Genomic DNA, 22,464 nt, shown 5'->3' with positions numbered 1-22,464 from the left:
AACCCTGTGCTAGGATCCCCTCTCGACCCAACGCAAGTGGTGGAAGACAGAAGAACTCTGGCGAAGATAACATCACTGTTGGACAATGTCTCCTGCCCCATACATGAAGCAGTTGCTGAATTGGCACATGTTTCCGTACATGCAACATATACGGCAACATGTGCATAAATTTTTACGGCAAGATAAGATAAACTGTTATTTGCAGTTTATCTTATCTAAAAACTTTTCTGCTCTGTTGTGTGCAATATTTATATCGCAAAGGACTGTTTGCTGAGCAATACCATTTGTTATGAACTCATGTTGATCATAAATGCCATTACCTAAAATGCTAAACGTCACAGAGTGATTGAAACTGATATAAGAAAGAGTGGAAAAGTGGAAAATATGGATACATAGCAACTGACATTTTCCACTATTTTCACCCAAGCAAAATTTTCTAAATCACACCTGAAGAAAACTAATGATTAATTTCTGACCTAATCTTAAAATGCACTGAGTTTTATCTAAATTATGGCATCAAATTCACAGAGGCAGCCATTCCGGGTGTAGCTATAAATGGGTATAATCTCCATGTCCACATAAACCCTTCCTAAACCACCAGCGCCTATCCAAGACAGAGAAGCATAACAAAATCACGAATCCTTCTTAAGAAGTTTTCTTTAAAGCTTCTTAAGTTCTAAGGCAGAACTTACTTTGGAGTTCACGTGGATCAAGTGGAAGGTTTAAATTCAATTTTAGCTACAGCAGGTTGCCTGTAAAGTTACTGCTATTGTACTCTTGCAAATAGTTTGTTCACGTTTCTGTCAAAACTGAAGATATCCCTTAAACAGGAAGAAAAAGTCAATTACTACTTTAACTATAAAGTAGTAATTGACAACATATGGCTCAAATTCTTATAGCATGGTGAAACATGATATAGATTTTTAGATTAACTACTGGAATTGCAGTGTTTCAAACAAGCTACACATATTGTATATGGTTTCTTACTTCCATAAAGAAAACTTCAGTCAAGACTGATTTTATAATACACTAATGGATTTGTTTTTGCACTACTTCTGCCATAAAAATCTATATGGAAATCCTGCGTGCAAATGATTCACCAAAAAATATAATGCTAGCATGAATCTCATATGTTGTATGCTAACCTCCCAAGAAACAACGAATACATGAGACGGGTCCCAAGTGTTATCAAAATTTAACTGGCATGACCATGAATCCGAAAACAGCACAGAGCTGATATCATAAGACATGGGATATCCCACCTATATGTATGGGATAGCCCACCTACATGTAAAATAAAATATAATGTCAGATCTTATATGGATACATTTCTTTATGGATTCAAAATAAATATTTATTTATTCTCCAACAAGTAGTCATTGTGTTTTGTCATTAAGGTTCAGTAGAACACACTTACTGTAATAACCATACAGCACAGTCGCTTCAATTTGTCCTCTTGTCTCATTGTTTGCAGCCCATTCCTGGAAAATAAGACAAAAGTTGTTTAAGCTTCATAAAAAGGGAACATGTTACAATAACAGACGAGTTAGTTTTAGGATGACAGAATGTGATTTAGATAAACATAAGATTACACAAATTACTGACTAAGCAATGTGGAAGGAGGTAATTGCTGCTACGGTAATAAGTATATATTGTAAATCAGGTCAAAAACTTTTAATTTAGTTTCTTCAGACAATAGCATATGTCTTTAGAAATTAGGGCCTTCATTTCTGTGTGAATTATAGCTTCTTCCTCTGAAATCTATGTGAGCGCAGTAGTTCTCAACTGTGAATTGTGACACTTTTAACACCTTCAGCAATCAACTGATTGTTGTTTTTGTTCTTGGGTTCATAAGCACCTTTCACACCGAACCATATTTATCTATGGGACACAGAATCCATATCCACAATGTTTATACTTCTGGATAGTTGTTTCAACAGATGAAATACATTAGTGTGGTCTTCCTGATATTTTAGTTTTTTGGGTTTTTTTCTTGGATTTTGCATGATGTCATACAAAGAGTGTTTATGTGCTTTTGGGACAACCCCCAGTTAGCTCATATGTTGTGAATTAACCCATCAGTAGGATACAAAAGCAACACACAACCTTTCTGGCTTTAGAATAATGTTTAAAAGAAATAGTAATGTTGGTACATATCGATGTCTGAATTTGCAGAAAATAATAAAAATGTTCTCATTATTCTGGCATTTACCACACACAATAATCCTAACTGACCTAAAACAGTTAAGATTTAGTTGTACATAAAGTTAGACGGTGAGAAAAAAAAATATATATTTTTTATACTTTGTATTTAAGCATTTGGTTTCAACTACAAACAGAGATAAAGCTAAAGCACAAACTGCATTATGAATTAAATGATAAATTAAATGTAAATAAATTTCTGCTAAATAAAAATGTGAAAATCTTTAAGATCTTGAAAAGCAATTTAAAAAACAATATTTCCTTTATTCACTCTAGCCAGTAATTATTTTTAAGAACATATTATTATCCTCATAACTTAGACAAGAATATGAAAACAGATTTTTTTTTTCAACCATAAATAAAGGAGCAATCAAAACAGTTTTTTTGGTTGGTTATTTGTTCAATCTATGGCAAAGATCCTCAAATTCAGGCCTCAAGGGCTGTTGTCCTGCAAGTTTTCAAAGTGTCTCTACTTCAACAAACCTAAGTTAAATAATCAGGTCATTTAGAGAGCTCAGGAGAACTTGACTGCATATATAGGACCTAATTCAGTCATTTGATTGAGGTGTGTTGAACCAGAGGCACATTTAAAACTTGCCTATCTGAAAACCCCTGTTATACAGAAAAAAAATTAATGGATTAAGAAATACATTCAACTTTTACCTTTTTGAGGAAAAAATAACTAAGAACAATTTTTTATTGAGAATGTACTAAATGTCAAAAACTTGAAACTGATTTTACAGTGGCTCTTAACAGAACAGACACCGACCTTATAGGTACCATTGGGATATTTCATGTAGGAAACAAGGAATATGTCCACTGGGAGGAGAGCCGAGGTTATCAAAGCTATGGCCAATGCACATATTGCTGTGATTGTTGAAACAACCTCACTATCCTGTCGACTCTGAAATTTGCGAATGTAGATCCAGCAAAAAGCCAGGATCACCTGGAAAAAAGAAAAAAAAATGCAGTGAAGACGATTCAGAAATAATAAGGTACATTCAGTGAAATCACAGAAAACAAAAGAAACAAATATTGACACAGAATGTCATTTTTAGCTTCCATCATGTTTACATTCAAAACAGTTAATACAAATCAAACAGAGAAAAAAAGAATGTTAGCTAGAAGGATTTATTTACATGAATAAACATAAAAAATGAGAAAATGTGGGGAAAAAAACAATGAAATGCAGTGAATAAAGAAGAAACATCAAGGAACTTGTGGAATGTATATGATTAGGAATAAATCAAAACAATATTGTGTATTTTTATTTTTAAATTGAAACTAAAATAATTGAAAAGACTCAGATTTTCAAGGCTGAAGTAAATCACAAAGCAGGAGTGGTGACAGGATTACATCAGCATTTTGAAAAATATACAAATTCCAGATATGATAGTGGACTCAAGTAGCAGATATTTTTATTGGAATCCAGTAGAAAAATTGTATGAAACTGGAAGATTTAATGTATCATACTTTATTCAGAAGACTGGGGTTTGACCTTTTACCCTTTCAGGTTGCAAAAGTGCATGGATATGAGTGTAGAAATTAAAAAGGAATGTTATCAAAGTGTTGAAACGAGTCCATATGTCTACACATACAGAGAAGCCTATCTGAAGCTGTTCAGAGCCAACTGTTCGGCATATATTAAAGAAATTTTCCAGGATCAGTAACAAAACTGTGGTTTAAAAGAAAACAAAATAGTGACTGATTAATACAAAGCAGAAATGCATTTTTTAGAAATTACATTGCAAAACTTTTTACGTAGGTTTAAGTAAATTGAACAATCCACTGACACCATGTTAAACAACTAGGGTAACAAAAAACACCCTACAATAAGAAAAAGAAAGAAACTTTGCCAGGCTTTAAATTTAAACCTTCCAAATTGCAAGGTCGTATTCTGGACACAAACTGCTGCAAGTGAGGACACTGCAAACAACAGCTACTTAATATCAAGGTCTGCCATTCACAGGAAAGATCAATCAATTAAAGGCCTGCAGCTTTAAGCCTCTGGCTGCTTGTTTTGCCAGGTAATGACGCAGGCTTTGCATCCAAATAAGAAATGAGAGCGCTCTGAAAAGTGGGCAGAGAAACAAAGGTAATTTGTTCACGACAATGCATCCCTTTGTCAGTGGTATGACTGTGAATGACATCAGAGGAAATAACGCCTAAATCTTGACGAAGATCCTCTACAGGCGCATATTTTGTTATGCAATAAAACAACTAAACAGGAATAGTTACAGGTTCGTTCGTGAAACTGCGACGTTTCTTATTGTTGTGTCTTTAACGGTTTAAAGACAAATACCAAGTCCATCAACGGAACATTTAAAGAGCCTGTAAGTGTGTCATGGCTAAAGCCAATCCAAAGCCAGTAGTGACGTTAATACGCTGAAGCTACATTGCGTAGACAGCACAATATAAAACCGAATTAATCGTCGGGAAAACGAGTCTAATTAAAATATGTAACAATTCTGTCATTTATAAGGGAACCAAAAGTTATGTTAATGTGCTTACCAGGAGAACAACTGTGAAAATTGACCATCCGATCACAGACTCTGAGAGTATGGATTGAGCCGCCATCTTTACTTCCTGTAATAACAAACCCACGTGTTCATGTTACGTCATCTTCTTGCGTGCTGCAGCCTGCGTAAAGTCTCCGCACTGAGTATAGAGTGCTGAGATTTGTTTGTACAGAGCCAGGTGTCGAAATAAAGCAAAGCTGGGGGAAAACCTGTTTAGTAAAGAGCGTAGGCGTCAATGAACGCCTACTCGTTTCCTTAACGTTATTATGTTACGGAAAAGGTAATAACTCAATATCTTGATTTAACAAGTTGAAAAGTTGTAAGATTACAAGGAAGACTGTAAGCAAATTGCTGTGAAATTACACAAGTCCCCGTTTCTTTCAATGGCAGAAAATCAGGCAATGTGGTAATTGTGAACAAAGGTCACAGATGATCCAAAGTTATTGGATCCATACATACATATTTCTGTATGTATTTATTTGTTTGTTATTTTAATATGGGTATAGCTAATCTATAATTTTAACAACTAAACATTAAAGAAACATTAAGTACAAGTAATATAGTATAGTAAATTAGTAAAGCTAGGCAAGGACAATAAATATAGGAAAGTAAAGCACTTATTTTGTTTGTAACTTAATATACGTTATTTCTGTCTACAGCTTGTGTTTTTAGCATATAAATTAGGAAACTCATGTTTAAGGTTTGCATGTAAATACAATACTAATCCACAAATACAGGCAATACTTTCTAAAAGCATTAATACACCTAGAACATTTTTGCATTTTATTTTGTCACAACCACAGACTACAATGTATTAAAAACGACAAATGTTTCAGTATTTCCAACAAAGAAAACTGAAAAGAGGGATGTACATTATATTTTCTTTACTTTCCTTAAAGAAATTAAGTCAGAATGTGTGCATCTGTATGTGATTTAACCTCAGAAAAATACAGCTGTTCTGTGAAGTCTTTGGAGGTTTGTTAGAAAACATTAGTGAACAAAGAACACTATAAAGACCAAGAGACACACCAGACAAAAGCTTGAGGAGAAGTTGAAAGCAGTGATTATAGTATAAGACAACAATCCAAACTTTGAGAAAATTCCTGAACACTTTTAAGTCTTTTTTTTTTTTAAACAGAAAGATTACAGTACAACTGAAAACCTACCAGGACATGCTCATACACCTAAACTGACAGGTCCAACAACACCCTTGCAGGGCCTGTCAGTGATTAGAGGGTTGCAGAAATCCCCAGCATGTGTGGGAGAATATGTTGACAGGACAAAAAAAATCTATGCAATCGACAAATGTGGTTTTCACACATGAGTGGCATGAAGAAAGCCATTGTTGTAACAGGCAAGAGTTTCATCTGCAGTTTTCCATATTTAATATGAGACACAGGAAAAGACATCAGAACACAGAAGTAAAATCTGAAAACTATAATATTCTTAACATAATTAACATGGAGAAACCTGCAGTGGCAGCATCATGCTGACAAAATGCTTTTCCTTAGAAAGGACAAAGAAACTGGATAGCGTTGATAGAAAATATTAACTATTTTTTAATCACTTTTTTACCAGGATGTCCCTTGAGACAATTTTTTAATTTTTTTTTCAAATGAGAACATTTCAAGATGCACATTGATCTGCAGTATACAAAACAAAAAATAAAAGGCACAGGCAAAAGATCATAAAAGTCAATCAGGTGCACCCAAAATAAACTACCAAAAATAGAATAAGGACTAAGTATTCATAAAACAATTACAACATATTTTGTCCTACTTACAGACTAAAACTGTAAGCCAAATGTGAAGCCAAATTGAAAACAAGTCAATATAAACTGAAGTAGATCTAATGTTAAAGGTGTAACTGGAATGTAAAGTACTGAGCCTGTAGATGTTTTCCATTTGTATTTGATTTGCGGTTGTAATTATACGAGGTACTTCCTGGCATTTATCTGTTCCAGAGCCCATCTGTCTTGAATGTGCATGATTTTCAGGGAGCTGAAATGTTATTGGACTTCTAGTGCAATTCATTATTTTACTTTACCGGCATCCAAACTGCGTGGTGTTGGCTTTAGTCATTCCAGAGTGAATTACCCTGTTTATTTGTCATTCTGCTGTTCTTTGGAAGTGTTTAATCAGACATCAAAATGTGTGAAACATTTTTTGTCAGCGTTATCTGTGTGTGAATTCTTTATTCTGCTTAAAACAATAACTTAATTTTAACAACTGTTTCAGTAGAAATTTATTTTCACCAAATTAGTGGCAAGCAAACTAAAGGTTGATCACTAAAGGCTGAAACATAACGTATAAATTTGGATAAACTATGCAGTATTGGCCAAAAGGTTATTATAACTGTAACTTTTTAGAAATAATGAGGTTTTGTTGAAAACACCATTCTTTCCAGCTCTCTTATAAACCCTCTTTGTGTTTAACACATTGATTTCTGTATTATGTTTTTTTATTATTTATTTATAGTATTCCTTAACTTAAAAGTCACACATACCGAGAAGATTTTTTTTACTGGAATTATTTTTTTATTTGTTAGACTTCATTACAAAACTTAACTGTGGTCACTGATTTTTGTTCAATACTGAATGTCCAACTTTGTGTTGAAATTTTGCTTAACTCGTGTTATTCTTTTTCAAATCTGTTTCCCTGTGTTGCAAATCGAGAGTGTGACATTTTTATTCAGTATTTTGCAAAATACCACATACTCAGGTAGACTGTGCAGATATATATTTTAAATTTTGCCTTAACCATACCTTGCATATTTATAGTGCAGACTCAAATCTTTTTAGCATCTCACAGTTTTACTTCAGGGATTGTCCTTTATTTAGTGTCACAGCTTGTCCAGTTAATTCTGATCAGCTTTCTTTACCATATGAAAACCATTCCCGTACCATATTGCTACCAAAATTATATTTGTTGGTTGGGAGTGGTATGCTCACGGTGATAAGCAACATTAATGTTTTGCTATACATAATCTTTACACATGGACATGGTACTGTAATGGAAAACTACTACAAGTTAGCATCTGCTGATCATGTTATAAGAAATGCTTGTGAACTCTCACCAAAAGAATTATTTGGGTTACATGTACAAGGTTGGAAGTTGTTTTCTACAGCTGCATCAGAACCAGACTGTCTCACCCCTTGTTTTGACTTCCTTATCCTTGGTGTAAAACTCAAGTGTTGCCTCTGCCTGGCAGAGGCAACACTGCCAGGCAGAGGCACCCAGACCTGCTTCATTATTGATTATCCCATAAGCTATCTGTATTGTGCACAATATATGACTAAAATCACTGACATATGACTGTCAGTGATTTCACCTGACAGTGCTTGGTAAAATAGTTTTTTCCACAACAGCTCTCAAATTAGGCTGAGAGGCATGTGTTTGGTAGGTTTGCAGTTTGCAGTTGTACCATACATTTTGCATTTGTGGATAATGAATTGAACTTGACACATTAAAACTTAAGAATTTTTTTATATAAACCAACTCCGCTTGACACTTCTTCACATCTTCATCCATGACAGGTCTGTTGTTTCTTTGGTCCTTTTGTTTTCCTTGTTGACCAGTGTTTTCTAATAAATCTGGAATTATGATAGAACACTTTTATTGATGCTGAATACAAAAGCAGCCAAGAGTTTGCAGATTTGAATTTGGAAATGTAAATAGTGTTTCAATTTAGTATATGGTTAAGTAATTGCATTTATAAAGAAAAATTAAAACAAAGTAGAACTGATATAAAATTAAGGTTTGAATGGCATGTTGTTATTTGTGTGATTCTGTGATATTTATGCATTAAATGTTTGAAGAAACAGTGAAAAAAATTATTAAGATTTAATATTTAATTAAGTATTATTTATGCTCCCTTCTAGCTTAAGTTCTATACTGAAGACCCCCAACTTGCAAACTATTTTACACACTTCACAGGCAGGTCGAAAGATCAAGTTATGTTGCTTCAGCTTAATTAATTAAATACTAATGATTTATTTATCTTTAACGGAAAATAAAATTCTTGTTTGGTCAAACATATATTCTTTATTTCTCTGTTTTATCGGTAACTACAGATTAGATAAAGTGGAGTAGTTATGAATAATACAACCTAAGCTTGAAACCAATAAATATTTAGTGATGGAAAATAGCCAAACTTCACTCTAATGAGGTTACCATTAATTTATATTCTTTCATTAACCTTGAGAGAAGGTAAAATTTGTTGCCAAAACACAAACAATGTTACTGTATCTATTTATTCTATTAAATATTTTATCTTCATGCCTGTGGCCTTCGTGCACAGGTGAACTGTCTGAAATAATAAATAGAGTTTTAGTATTTCTAATGAACACATGAAAGGTTGTGTTGGCATACAGATAATGTGAAATCTTTGTCTGATGCTTTACCATTTGTCAACACAGTAAATTGTAAGGATAAAGAGACAGGTGTTTTGCCTCAAAACCTTTTCAGCAATAATGGAATGATTCAGCCATAGAAAGAAGGAGAGCACATGCAAAAGTAAACCACGTTTAGCCACAAGTGTTTGCTGAGCTTATGTTTGGGCATAGTCAGTTAAAATATGATGTTGCATCTGCTGAAACAGATACTATGCTCAGCAAGAAGAGTCTTTCATTTGTCCTGTGGATGTACTTTCTCTGGAGTCAATTTACGTAAGCAGGATAGGTTAGGCGTCGTTCTTGTTTGTTTTAGTGGATTAAGTGCTTTTATCCTATTTGATGGTGTTAGATCAGTTTACCTGTACATTTCTGTCACTGTCTAAAATGTCAAAGCATTTCATTATGACCATTTGATCAGACTGAAAACAGTTCATACTTAACCAAATGGTAGATAAACAAACTGCTAAAAGAAATGACCATAAAATTAAAGAGAAATAAACTATATAATTACTTTTTTTGGACTTACTAAATATAAATTAAAGTACTGCCCAGCACAAATTCAACATATGATCTAGTCCACCTGTTAGGTTTCATTATCAGCTCTGATGATAGTGGGTCCTGATGAATGAATGTTTCTTGTTGACATAGCTCTTTATGAAGATTGCATGAATGTTTGAATAACCACTTTAAAGAGATAAATGAAAAATGTCTGTCAAGGGATTATTGCTATGAAAGATTATATTGCACAGAGCTTTTTCTTTCTCTCTTCACAAACTGATAGATGGCTTTACTCAAATAAGTTATTGCTGTCATGGCAAAAGGAAAGTACAGTCTGTTAGTTCCAAGGTTTCAGTGTATAAATAATCTTGCCTTTACACAGTTTTAAGCTAATCTAAATCCAACATCAAGGCTCCCAAGCAATGCAGATTTAAAAATCCACAATATGTCAATAAATCCTAAAAAGTATCATTGCAATAACGTTATAAGACAAATGATCAAAAGCTTAAAAACTACTAATGGACAACATTTATTATTTTTTTTTAGAAATTAGCATGATAGTTTAAAATAAAGTAGTGTATAATTGTAAAACAGAAGGAAAATCATATGTGGTCTCTAAAATTACTGACAATACAAAATCTGAAAGTCATGGTGGGATTTTATATTTAGACTCATATTTAACTGCATTTACAACTGCAATTTCTCTTGTTTACATTTTCTGCATATCTTAGTACATACTTTTACTTGTTTCCCTATTAAATAAGCAAAATCTCAATCATACTGAAAAGAGAGTCAGTGAGTAAAACATTTCAAACTGTTGCCTCAGAATCTCAGTCTGGACTTTAACTAGATCATTCCAAGTCTTAAACTATTCCATCGCAGCTCTGGTTGTTGGTTTGGATCGTATCCAGCTTTACGGAGAATGTCTACAACACCCTCATGTCTTCTGCTCCATTTAACAGATTTATTTCTAGTTACCTTGTATTGATCTCAGATACTCTGACAAGCTTCCCTGTCTTTGTTAAGTAAAGCATCCTGATACTACCATCACCATATTTTTACCACAGAGATGCCTTTATTTTTTATGTGCAGAATTTTTGCAAAAAATAGAAAGAAAGTTGAATCTTTCTCGCTCCTGTTTGCAAACTGCACACGTCATATCAAGGCTTTCAACAGTCCTTCTTGCCGGTCTTCCATCAAAGTTTGATTCATGGAATGCATGGCTAATAGTTCAACAGATTCTCCCACCCAAGTTGTGGATCTCTGCATGTCCTCTAGAGTTCATGGGCCTCTTGGTATCTCATTACCTTCCTGCAAACTTCTACACTTCTACATGCCCGTTGTGCTTTGTGATATTCATAGTGGTAATTGTTCATTTATGTTCCCTGAATAATGTTTTAGGCCTTCACAGAAAAGCTGGATTTATATTAGGTTAAATTATTAGTGACTTGGTTAATTCTCAAAGAAGTTGTTTAGGCTGGAATCAGAGTAAAGTGAGCACAAGACACACCTTTCAGATTTTGTTTCTAGTGTGTTTTTCTAATTTTGCATGTATCCCTTTCCTTTGAATTCACCTACCATAGTGTAAAACTACACTAAGACTCATTGCATTCTGTGGTTGTAGTGTGGACAAAATGTGAGAAAGGTTCAAGCGTATGAATGTCTTTTGAGAGACACAGCTTTTCTTTTGCAAGATACTATTTTTTTTTTCTTTTTAAGGAAAGTCTGCAAGCCTTCCCCAAATCATTCATGCAAATTTACAAAAGAGATTATAGAGAAGTGCGCAGAAAGCACAAGGGTATCACATATTTCTGAAAGGGCAATTTCTGTCACATCTTTAGGTGGATTTTCAGGGGATTTTGTCAAGGGGACGCCAAAGATGTAAATAGAATGTCTTGAGGTCAAAATCAACATGCCCATCTGCTGTTTGCCAAAGCTAACTTTGTCCCCTGTTATCTGGCTTTTTAATGTCTAATACAGTGAAAATGTCATGAACAATATCTCTCAGATGGCACTGCAAGAAAACTGATATTTTTATACTTAGCATCTAAAATACACACACACATATAATTCTTATAGCAATAACAGTGGACAATGGGTGTCTTTAGATAATTTTTATTGTAAGGGATGTTGACAGTATTATGTGAAATACATGATACATGGAGGTAAACATGATTACAAACCATGCAGTTCATAACTTACTTTGACAACTTTTGAAATCCGAAGGTATTGAGTTTTTCATGTTGATATTATGAGCTAGAGAGATACATTCTTGAAATCTACTGAGATTTGTACTTGTACCTCAGTAATGTAAGAATGAGGTGAGAGGGATTCAATTTCTAGCTGTTCACACATAAAAAAAAACAAAAAAACAGCAATTTGTCGGCTTGAAACAACGTGCTGATGACTCAGGATGATCTGTCCAATGACACTGTGAGCACATGTTTAATGGAACTGCCAAAGAAATACTTGTGAGAGCTCCTGACAGCTTTTGATTATGTGAAGATTTTAAGGTTAGCTCAACCCAAACCACTGCCATCATCATAATCTGCCTTACCCATAACTGAGCAACAGCATATTTTCTTTTGCAATACAGCAAGCGTGGGATTAGGTCCAAATGAATGTGGTGGAAACATAATGGCTCCCATTCTCAGAATGTTCATCATGTCTTGCAAAAACAGTAAAGAAATATAGGCAAAATTCCCACAGCTGTGATTAAAACTATTTACAAAACTCCTTCATATAGGCAGTGTGGTGTATTCTACTATGTAAATCCTGATGTGTATTAAAATATTGTTATGATGTTTTTAATTATCCACAAATTGCATATTCCAGTTATAAAATTCTGTTCTCTTCAGGCTGTAGAAGCCGATCTAGGAAATCCTGCTGTTTCCATATTTCCTTTCGTCATGCATGAGGTTTCTAATTATGAGAATCATGCAGGAAAACATTATGGTTTGTGTCAAAATAAATAGATCATATTCTGGATTACACTGGATAACGCCTACCAGCACAGCACTGTTTGTAGACCTTCACCAGTGGTGCTTGACGCAAAAGAAATCTTTACAAAAAATGATGTTCACGAATGAAATGAATTAATTGTGAAATATAGCAGAGATTGCAACTCATGTCTTTGAGACATTTTCTTTGAAGTTGACCTCAGGAGCAGTGAGAGACTTTATAGAAAAACATAGCATTTTGATTAATTAAATTTTAAGGTAAAACAAAAGTAACACCAAGCAAACTGTCAATGCAAACTGATTTGAAATAAAAGCTGAAAGAATATAAAGAGATGTGATTTTCATTCATATTGCCAATGGCAGGAAGAACTCAAAGGAGATTCAACTCAAGGGAGGGCTCAATATATGTGCATTCACAGCAATTCTTGTGCTTGTAGTAACTTAAGATCCCCAAATGAATGCTGTGAAGAAAAAAACAACAACAAAAATCATGTAATTTTTCAAAATCTCTGTCTCCCCATGAATAATAAAGTCAAGATTGATGATTTAGTGATTCAGGGAAATACAGAACTCAAAAAAAGCTAAGTCATTTTTTTGTTTCGGAACAATCCTGGAAATTGAGTGTTATTTTAAAGGTGGTGGGGGCAGGGAGGCCAAGTTAACGTCATCTGTCTAAACATTAGCATGTGTGCAGCCTGAACACCTGTTTCTGTGCATTAGAAACTTTGATTTGTTGGAGGTCACTTTAGGAAAGCTGATGTAAAAAGTGTCTTCATTTTTTTTATTTTAATGAACAATATTTGAACATTAGTAAATTAGAAAGTTATTTTGTTGCTATGCTGGTTTCTTCAGGAATGTGTGTGTATCTTTCTGTGAGTGTAAGTGTTGGGCAGTAGAGAAAGGGGCTTACCCAGGGTCACATTTATGCAAGAACCGCCACTGCTGTCAATGGATTATGTCGGCTAAACAGAATGTATGGGGCTCATAATATGGTGTAATTGTCATTGCTGGCAAGCTTTATGGGCTACGTGATGAAAAGGCAGGTATGACTTGGACCAAGATAAAAACTCTGGTGTGAACCCCTTTTGTGTTGTCACATTCACTTTTAATCTGGGGAGCACTTACTGCAAACAAGACACAAAAAGCCACATTAAAGGCGCGCAAATCCATACGATTCAGGCCTTTCTTCATTCAAATTTGAATAAATCACAATACATCAAACAGTAGTTAATTCCCGCACCTGCTCTGTTAATAAGAGAGCTTGTTTGAACTGCCTTCGGGCATTAATTTCCCCCTAATAAGAAAGCTTTCAGAGTGTTTGCAGAAGTCTCTGTCAGTGTATTTCAGTAATAATGACAGAGTGGGAGGGCCACTCACTGCAACTAAAAAGGACCGCGATCGGAGCGGGCGATCCCACTGTGACTTTTATTTCCAAGTCCCGGAATCCGGAGCTGGACTGATCGTTATCACGCATGGATTATGGTTTTATCGCTGCTTTTGATTTGTTTTTTACTTTAAAGGAAAGTTTATCAGCACCTGTAAGTAGTCCCTTGCTCATTAAAATATTCCATTCTAAATTATATTTCAAAGATATAAATATTTATCTTTATACTGGGAATAACATCAAAACTCGCTTTATTGCGGTGTCATTTTGTTTACCCGGCCCTATGAAATTAAAGTTATTTTTGTTTTTATTTGTCCTGAACGCTCTTAACTTCAAGGCACATGTCTCATGAGCTGCTGTCTTTCTTTTGCTCTCTCTCTCTCTCTGCGGCGGCAAGCCAAACATGTAATTAGTCTCATTGCATCACTTACTCACAAAAAATTATAAGATTATGTCGTTATCTGAAGACAGCTCTAGATTTGGTGGTTATTAAAGAATATAAGCATGCAGCCAATCAGCGGTCGGGCTGGGAAACACGCTTCTTTCCATAGCGACCGCTTAGTGTTAAACTACACTGCATTGACGGGGGGAAGTGTCTTAGGGGATGATGGAGAGAAAGTTAAACGCCTTGTCCGGGCTCTTTTCTCAAGCTGTGACACAATGACTTGGCTGCTACATTGTCGATTTAGAATTTAAATCGATGCAGGCTGACAGCATGTGTTTCATCATCCCTGCTGCCTGCCTGTACCTTAAGGAAAAACCTGCAAAAAGCAAATGAATATTTTTGTTGTTGTAGAAAAGTAGCTTTATTTGAAGGCAGTAAATGCAGTCCAATGTTTTGCATTGCAAAACTAGGCTACACAGGAATAACATAACGCCTTCTCACAGACAGACATGTGATACCTGCGCTGGGCTGCTTGTCTACTACCCATGCATGCTTGAAGTTTTAAGTGGCAGTCGCCTCATCTCCAAATGCCATGACAGCCTTCTGCGGGCCTGTATGCAAAACTTTATGATCTAGTGGGAGATGAGCATGTGCACCCATGGAAATTAATCTCTGCAGGAATTTTTATCTCGACCAGACAGTGAAGGTGTAAAATAAAGTTAAAAGAAGAAGTGCTACCTACTAGTTGCAGTGTACAAATAAATTAAGTTAATTTTTGTGTTTTGTTGAGAGTTGTGGCTTTTGCTCACAAAAGAGATACTGAGCTACACCTAAGAAGGATCAGCCAGGTAATTTCACTGGCATTACAGTCTGTTAACTGAGGCTCAAAAGTTACTCTTTACATTGGAAAAAAAAATGTACATGTTTCTTTATGGTATTTTACAACATTTTCTCTTTCACTTGTTACCATCATGTTTGCGTGCAAGTTTTCTTTGGTTCAGAAATTACCCACATCTGATACTGCTTCTCTTTAGAAACTCATCCACAGTTACTTCATCCACAGTGATGCTTTTACTCTGGTATGCATGCAATCCTGAAGATTTGTTTGGCAGCTTAGGTAAATGTCTTAACGAACTGAAGGCTTCCAACTTTCATCTTTACAAGTCACATTCTCGATTAAGACCCGTTCAGAAATGTTCTAGATTAAAACACACCGGAGTGCCAATAGACAGAGATCAAGGGTTTTGTATTATGAAAGCTACACATAAAGAGCATTGGAAACACAGTTTCAGCTTCCAGTTTATGTGGCGTCATGACCCATTGATTTTATTTTCAGGGCAAATGAAGTCAAGAAGTATAATAATGACCAAACTAGATGGATGTCAACAGTTATGACAAAACTCCATAAATAATGCAATTACCTTGTAATCACTATGTCACAAATTCTATATCGTAGAAATGGGTTGGTATGAGATTCTCAGGGCATAAAAATCTGAATTTAAAAAACTTAAATTTCACAAGATCACAATATAAATACTGTGATTTGATTTCTACCTTTCAAACAGTAAACCACCAATTATTTGTACGAGTGATAAAATAGTGTAAAATTTCACAGATTCCAAATCTTATTTTTTTTAATTTAATTAAGCCATTATTTTATTTTATTTATTTATATTTTTTAGCTATACCTGGACTCTGCTTGATGGTAAAAACTAATTCCACTCACATTTAGATTTTTAAAACCCATTCTGAACTGTGAATTCTTAACCAAACCGAAGTTCCATCTGAAGTAAAGTAACCCCAGATTATGATGCTGGCACTATCTTTAACTGTAGACATGATGTTCTTTTTAGTGATGAGCAGTGTTGATTTTGTGCCAAACATAGCTTTCGAAATAATAACCATGAGCTCCTGCTTGGTTTGATCAGACATCAACAGAGTCTCTGAATCGGTTTCTGGAAGCCTGATATTTAGGTTTTTTGAGTATGTTTGTTTTAAGAAAAGGATTCTATCTTGCAAGTCTCATTCACCTTCTGAAGATAAGGAAAATACCAGAGTTGTCACATGCAGAATGTGATTATATTTGATTATATTTGCAACTTCTTCAATGTTGATTTATCACCATAATAACAATCAAATCCACTGCTGAATAATCTTTTGACTCATATCTTTGTACAATGAGGGTTTTGTTGATCCTTTGTAACCTTCCTGAAAGCCTTGGCTTCAGGTAAGCTCTGCATGATTAAATATCACAAAACCCCAAGTAGGATAGCTGAAATTTATTTCAGGTTAATCAGATTCAAGTCTTTATTTAAAAATACTAAATCCTCTGATTCACACCCTTAAATTTGTATTTTTATGGTGTGATTAAAACAAAAATCTATTTTAACAAAATACTTTAAGGATGTGTAAATTTATGCAATTTGTTGTAAAAGACTGCATACTCCTTTAAGAGCCATCCTAAATTTTGAATATTTTATTAGGTCACCTTGGCTAACAAGCTACAACTCAACATTTAACACAAACAAAGCTACGGGCTAATGATCTTACTGTTGAACACTGTTGACATCTGCATTCATCACAAGGTCTAAGATGCTAATGAGATCATATGAATGAAAAGCTCAAAGGTGCAGACTCCTTGATTACTGGCACCTTTTGAAACCTTTGATTACACATGTTAGTCAGGAGTAAATTTTTTTCTATTAGCTTTTAGCATAATTTACCATTAGAGTGCAAAGTTTATTTCCACAGTAGTACAACTTTCATTAAAGCTAAGAAACCCAATCAAAAGACAAAAATATAACAGACATTTTCCCTTTTTAGATGCAAGAAATGTTTAGAAGTTTATGTCAAACTTTCCAAGCTACAACAATGAAGTCCAGCAGTTTCAGCTCCTGGTGAGCTGAATGAAACTAATTAAAGTCGGTTACTACTGCAACCAGGATAATAGGCCTATATTAGAAGTATGCTTAGCCCATTGTTTGCCTCTCCCTGTTATTAATTAGTGTGATAGCTGAAAGAGATCACTGTTATCTTCTCTCTGTATTGTTATATTTTACCCAATCTGTGCATGGTTTCCCCCAGCACACTTTAAAAAAATAAAATAAAATAAAATAAACTTTATTCTTAAGCTATTTTTACTTTTTGTAAATTACTTTTTGAATGTATATTTGCTGGACCAATACAGACAAATCTGCCAAACTCTATGGAACTATTAATTCTATAATACAACTTCTCTCCTTTAGTAATAATAAATTTGAAGTTTTTTTTTTGTTGTTGTTGCAACAAGATGTCCACTGTGTATGAATGATGACATCACCCTTTACCTTAACACGTGACGTTTTGAATCCTTTGCCATTAGGTCACTTTGGGACAGTAGTAGCCATGTTTGGACAAGATACTGAGCAATTCTTCAAAGCTGATGCCACACATGCGTGTTTCTTTTAGGAATTCTCTGAATTGTTTAAAATTCAATTTATTTATTCAGTTCAGTTTATTTAGACAGTGCAAGTTCACTACAAGTTTCATCACATAGCACTGTATAAGATAAACAGATCCAAATTCATATCTAAATAAATACCAATACTGAGGTCAGCTCAGTCATCTCAACAGATCTGAATTAAATCCTGGTTATGATGCTGCTGCATTTATATATCTATTTGCAGCAGTAATTTCTTTCATGGCTTTTTCCAAGGAAGGAGACATAATCAAACACTGAATGAGAGGATGCCATCAGCAGACAGAGAAAACAAAGTTATTGGTATAAATGTTTTGCTGATTACCATTTACAGGAAACAGACAAATAAAACAGTACAAATAAAACACCAGACCATGTGTAACTTCTGTGAAGAATAAAAACAAACAAACAAGCAATTACTGCTGACAAAACACAGTAGGAAAGAAGAAGGAGAAATATTTGATTAAGGAAAATACTGAATACTAAGTTATATTTATATGGTACAGATTTTGCTTGTCATAAGATAACAAAAAACCAACAAACATTGTTTTTACTCAGTAGGTCTTAAAAAAGTAAAAGCACTACATAATTTTCTGAATGAAGAAATGAGTGTTTTTGCTTAATAGTGTTTGCCTCATTTGACAAAAAAGGTGGGTTTTGTGGAGTGTCCAGATTATGTTGTAAAAGCAGGATTGCTTATTAAAAGGATGACTGTCACTGGCTTATTGTTGTCATTAGCCGCTAATTGGTTTACTTGATTACAACCGAATGCATTTCACCTATGCAAGATAGGATCCTTATTACGCCCAACGCTTTGTTCTATTCGCCTTGGAAATTGGAACTCGTAATTGGAGACGGCATTACATCCGAGATGGGGAGCACTCTAAATTTAATTGCAGATCAGAAAACCTTTGGCATTTGCAAATTATTTTAGTGCTAACAAGTGATAACAATACAAGAAAGCAAGAATGTATGTCTCTGTATTTTATTGGTTCAAATATTAAAGAAACATTTCATTTCGATGTTCTATAGTGCTGTGTGTGTCACTGGTTTGATGGAATTCAACCCCCCTAATCAACTAATGAATAGTTTCCACCTGCAACTTTCACTGCATTGTATGTTTGCAGGAGTATTATTGGCTAATCAACTAACAGCAGCTCAGGGTAAAGCTTTGTTCACACTGCACGGTTTCCGGGAAAGTGTTAGTGATCAGTTGGCATGATGAGTTGGCACAAAAATTGGTGTTAGATGGGATAAACTCTGAAGGAGTGTGTAATTGTGTGAGGGGAGCCAACCCAACTCCACCTCAGTCAGCGTCATATACACAAGTCTCAATTTTATTGTGCTCAATCTTGCTGCAATTGATAAGTGTGAACTTATCAATGGTTAATCTACAAATAACAAAATTCAAACACCTCATTCATTACAATCACATAGTCATAATTTACAACCAAAACAACAGAGATATTTCACTTTTAATCTGAGATACCAAACAAAAACCGGTAAAAAAGAGTTTAAGAAGCATATATTGTGAGAATTTATTGACATAAAACTAACAATTTGTATAATGTACATGACAACAATTAACAAACTGACATTTCTGGAAAAAAAACTTAATGAAATATTGACTGTTGTATGACATACAAGAAACCTATTTCTCAAAAACGCTAAGCAATCCACAGATGGATAATGATAGTATCCAAAGATGATACTGTTATGGATTGCTAAAATTGTTCCAAAACCCTCAAATGACCTCAAATAAATGTTATAAATTCTCAACATTAGTGTAGCAAAAACCTTAGGAGGAATATGTACTTTTTGAAAATATGCATCTTAAGCTTTTTGGATATTAAAGATTTAAGCCGTTCTGTTTGAGCACACTGAAATCAGTTTTAAATATTTCTTTGAAGTTTCGGTCCTTGCTTTTCTTGGCTTAAAAGCAAGTCTGCTTATTTTTTTTTTTTTCCTGCTTATTGGAAATGATGTGTTTGGACAAGGTTGAATAGAGCCTACACGGTTTTGTGAATATCATGAAAGTTCAAGGTGTAGAAGTCTTTTTAGCTATTTTCTGAAGCTTTTTGCAAACTTCCTCACTCTGGAAAACCTTACTCCAGTATTACACTGTCTTGATCCTTGGGTTGTACATTTATTTATTTATTTATTTTCAAAATTAGCTATATACTTGTATTATGTCAATATTTCTAAAATGAATTTTAAAGCAATGTTGTTTTATTGTTTTGCAGCTTTGCAGGTGAGCTGTGTTTCAGCATCAGAGCCATGAATTGCTACTTGATGAGATGGGTTGCTTTCGTTTGGATTGTGAACTCTGTTCCCTGTGGTTTTGGAATGGTTGTGAGCGAGCAAACAGGTACGTTAGTTTGTTGCTAATTCTTTTTCATCTGAAGTTCTGAAAGGCTTTAAAAAGATACAATTTAATGATATATGTAGTGCATGGAAGATTTAGCAATAAAGTGTGAAACCTTTAAAAATTTATTCATCTTTATGAATATGAATACATTATTCCAATGACCAATGTCTTTAACTAGTTAATGTCAGACATTTGGGAACCTCAAATGTCTGACATTAATTCATTGACGTTTTGCATTCAGAAAAGCAATTTAAATGCACAATTTAAAACATAGTCTCAAAACATTTTCCTCGGCTGCTTTGCTATAGGTGGTGTATGTCCCTCTTTGAGTGTTGAGGATTACAGATTTTCTGATGTTTTGGATCGTCCTTTACAGATTACAGGTAAATGATAATATAAAATGCTTTATTCATTGAGAAATCTACTAGAAGTTTATATTATGACACATTATGGCTTTGTTCACAGGATTTGATCTCACAGAAAAATTTCTTCTCCGAAAGGGAACAGTTACAGAGGACCTGGCATCATTTCGACTGGGAAGCAGCCCTCTGATAAAGCCGACAAAGTAAGTAGATTTTTTTAAAATTGATATTCTATTGCAGATTATTGTTTTTCTTTCTGTAATATTACTTTAAAAAGAGAACAGGGGAGAATGTTCCAGTTATTGAGGGATAATATTTTGGGGCCTTTTTTTGAAAACATACTTCAGTGAGTTGGAAAAGAAATGCTCTGACCTGGGATTCACTATGTTGTTATTTTCAATGACCATGGTACAGTGAGCCAAACCTTTACTATGCATAATTACTGAGACGGTCATGGGAGTGTGGCTGTTCAGTCGACATGGGTTTGTGTCTCAGGAGTTCTATCAATTATTCTAAATGTTCATTGTTTGGGTAGCTGCGGGAATGTGTGGTGCTTGGCTAGGCCTTTTCAGTCTTTGTCAGACCACAGCAAGAGTTGTGTCCACACAAAGACAGACTTCTTACCAATGTAAAGTGAACTGTACCAGTGCTGATGCTTGTCACCCATCCTGTTTGTGATGTTCATGAACAACAGCTAGAGGTATACTCATATAGAAGAGAGCACCGGGTTTGGGAACCTCAAAGTCTCATCTTTGCTTTTTGGAGATGATGTGGTTCTTTTGCTATCCTCAAGCCATGACCTTTTGGATGACTGGTGATCAAATGCCAGCTGATTTTCTCCTGTACTTTAACTAGTTAAAGTAACTAATCTAGATTAGATATTTAGATTAGATCTAGATATCTAATCCATATCCCTTGTGGGTGCATTCCTTTGAAGGTTTTCTGGGCATTTTATTCTGGTTGGTGACAACAAGGAAATATTAGAATTAGCAGGAGGATCTACATCTCGCTTCTGGCCTGGAAATGCTTTAGGTTCCCAAACACAAATGTCCTGGAGATTGTCTCTGGTAAGAAGGATGTCTGGTTATGTTTGCTAACTGATCTTGAATGGACAACGGATGGTTTTCTTGTCTTTAGATCTGGTGATTTTATCTGAAAAATTGTATTGTTACAAAATTCTTGAAAGAGTTGAATTGAGGCAGCCCACATATATCACGTTCAGAGCAAAAGTCCCATTTACCTCATTTAGTAAGGGCAAGCAGTGAGGTGAACTCGCTGACAGAGAATAATTTGAATTAATATATATTGCATTTATTCAAGAAATCTCCTTGAGGCTGAATGTGGGACGTAAAGGGACATAAAATCCAGATTATGTATAATAAGGTTTGAATATTAAAATAACTCTGTAAATGACACACTTAGGTATCTTTTTCTGGGAGATCATTATTCTCCAGCTAACTGGGTGGATGGTAAGATTTTTCTATGCTAATGAGAATTTGTCTAAGTGGCCATCTTGTTTAATATATTATGAAGGCCTACGTCATTTATGACTCGGCTTGCTCTGATGTTCTGGAAGTTCTGGAGACAATCATTCTTTCCTGTCCTTTGGTTATAACACTCAAAGTGAATACTGTCATTCTTCAAGGAGGGCTGGATATTTTTAGTATTTTTACATGCACTTGTAAACATTTACTGCCACCCGCCTGCTTGCTAGTTTAACGTATCTTTGAGCCAGATGATTTGTGGTCTGCTTTTCTCTTCTGTCAGCCAACTGAAAATACATTTATGTTTAAGTCCTCTCACTCAGTCTGGACCCCTAGCGCAAGTAGATGTTGGTTTCGCAGGGACGCTGCTGGCAGTGTTGTTGGTTATAGTGGCAAGGCTGTGATCCCGCTCATATCCAATTATCTAAGTACTTTGACAGGTGATAGAGCAC

At 34.7% G+C, this 22,464-nt stretch overlaps 2 protein-coding genes across 3 annotated transcripts in view; one reads left to right on the top strand and one right to left on the bottom strand.

The window, feature by feature from the left end:
- The window catches only part of lmbrd1 (LMBR1 domain containing 1), a 50,741-nt gene extending 45,945 nt beyond the window's left edge, over positions 1-4,796 (bottom strand). The window contains exons 1-3 of the mRNA XM_055030087.1: positions 4,714-4,796; positions 2,972-3,148; positions 1,418-1,481 (exon numbers count right to left, since the gene is read on the bottom strand). Coding sequence (XP_054886062.1) covers positions 1,418-1,481; positions 2,972-3,148; positions 4,714-4,779 — 307 coding nt within the window. The 5' untranslated portion in view covers positions 4,780-4,796. The remainder of the gene's footprint in view (positions 1-1,417; positions 1,482-2,971; positions 3,149-4,713) is intronic.
- A 9,200-nt stretch (positions 4,797-13,996) lies between these two features.
- The window catches only part of LOC129359575 (collagen alpha-1(XIX) chain-like), a 122,522-nt gene continuing 114,054 nt past the window's right edge, over positions 13,997-22,464 (top strand). For both annotated transcript variants that reach the window (XM_055029287.1, XM_055029288.1), the window contains exons 1-4: positions 13,997-14,110; positions 20,042-20,166; positions 20,475-20,549; positions 20,632-20,731. In XM_055029287.1, coding sequence (XP_054885262.1) covers positions 20,076-20,166; positions 20,475-20,549; positions 20,632-20,731 — 266 coding nt within the window. In that variant the 5' untranslated portion in view covers positions 13,997-14,110; positions 20,042-20,075. The remainder of the gene's footprint in view (positions 14,111-20,041; positions 20,167-20,474; positions 20,550-20,631; positions 20,732-22,464) is intronic.

This window comes from Poeciliopsis prolifica, unplaced genomic scaffold, assembly GCF_027474105.1.
Source record: "Poeciliopsis prolifica strain line A6 unplaced genomic scaffold, Auburn_PproV2 SCAFFOLD005, whole genome shotgun sequence".
NCBI classification, from domain to species: domain Eukaryota; kingdom Metazoa; phylum Chordata; class Actinopteri; order Cyprinodontiformes; family Poeciliidae; genus Poeciliopsis; species Poeciliopsis prolifica.
This window is presented reverse-complemented; position numbering and strand designations above follow the sequence as displayed.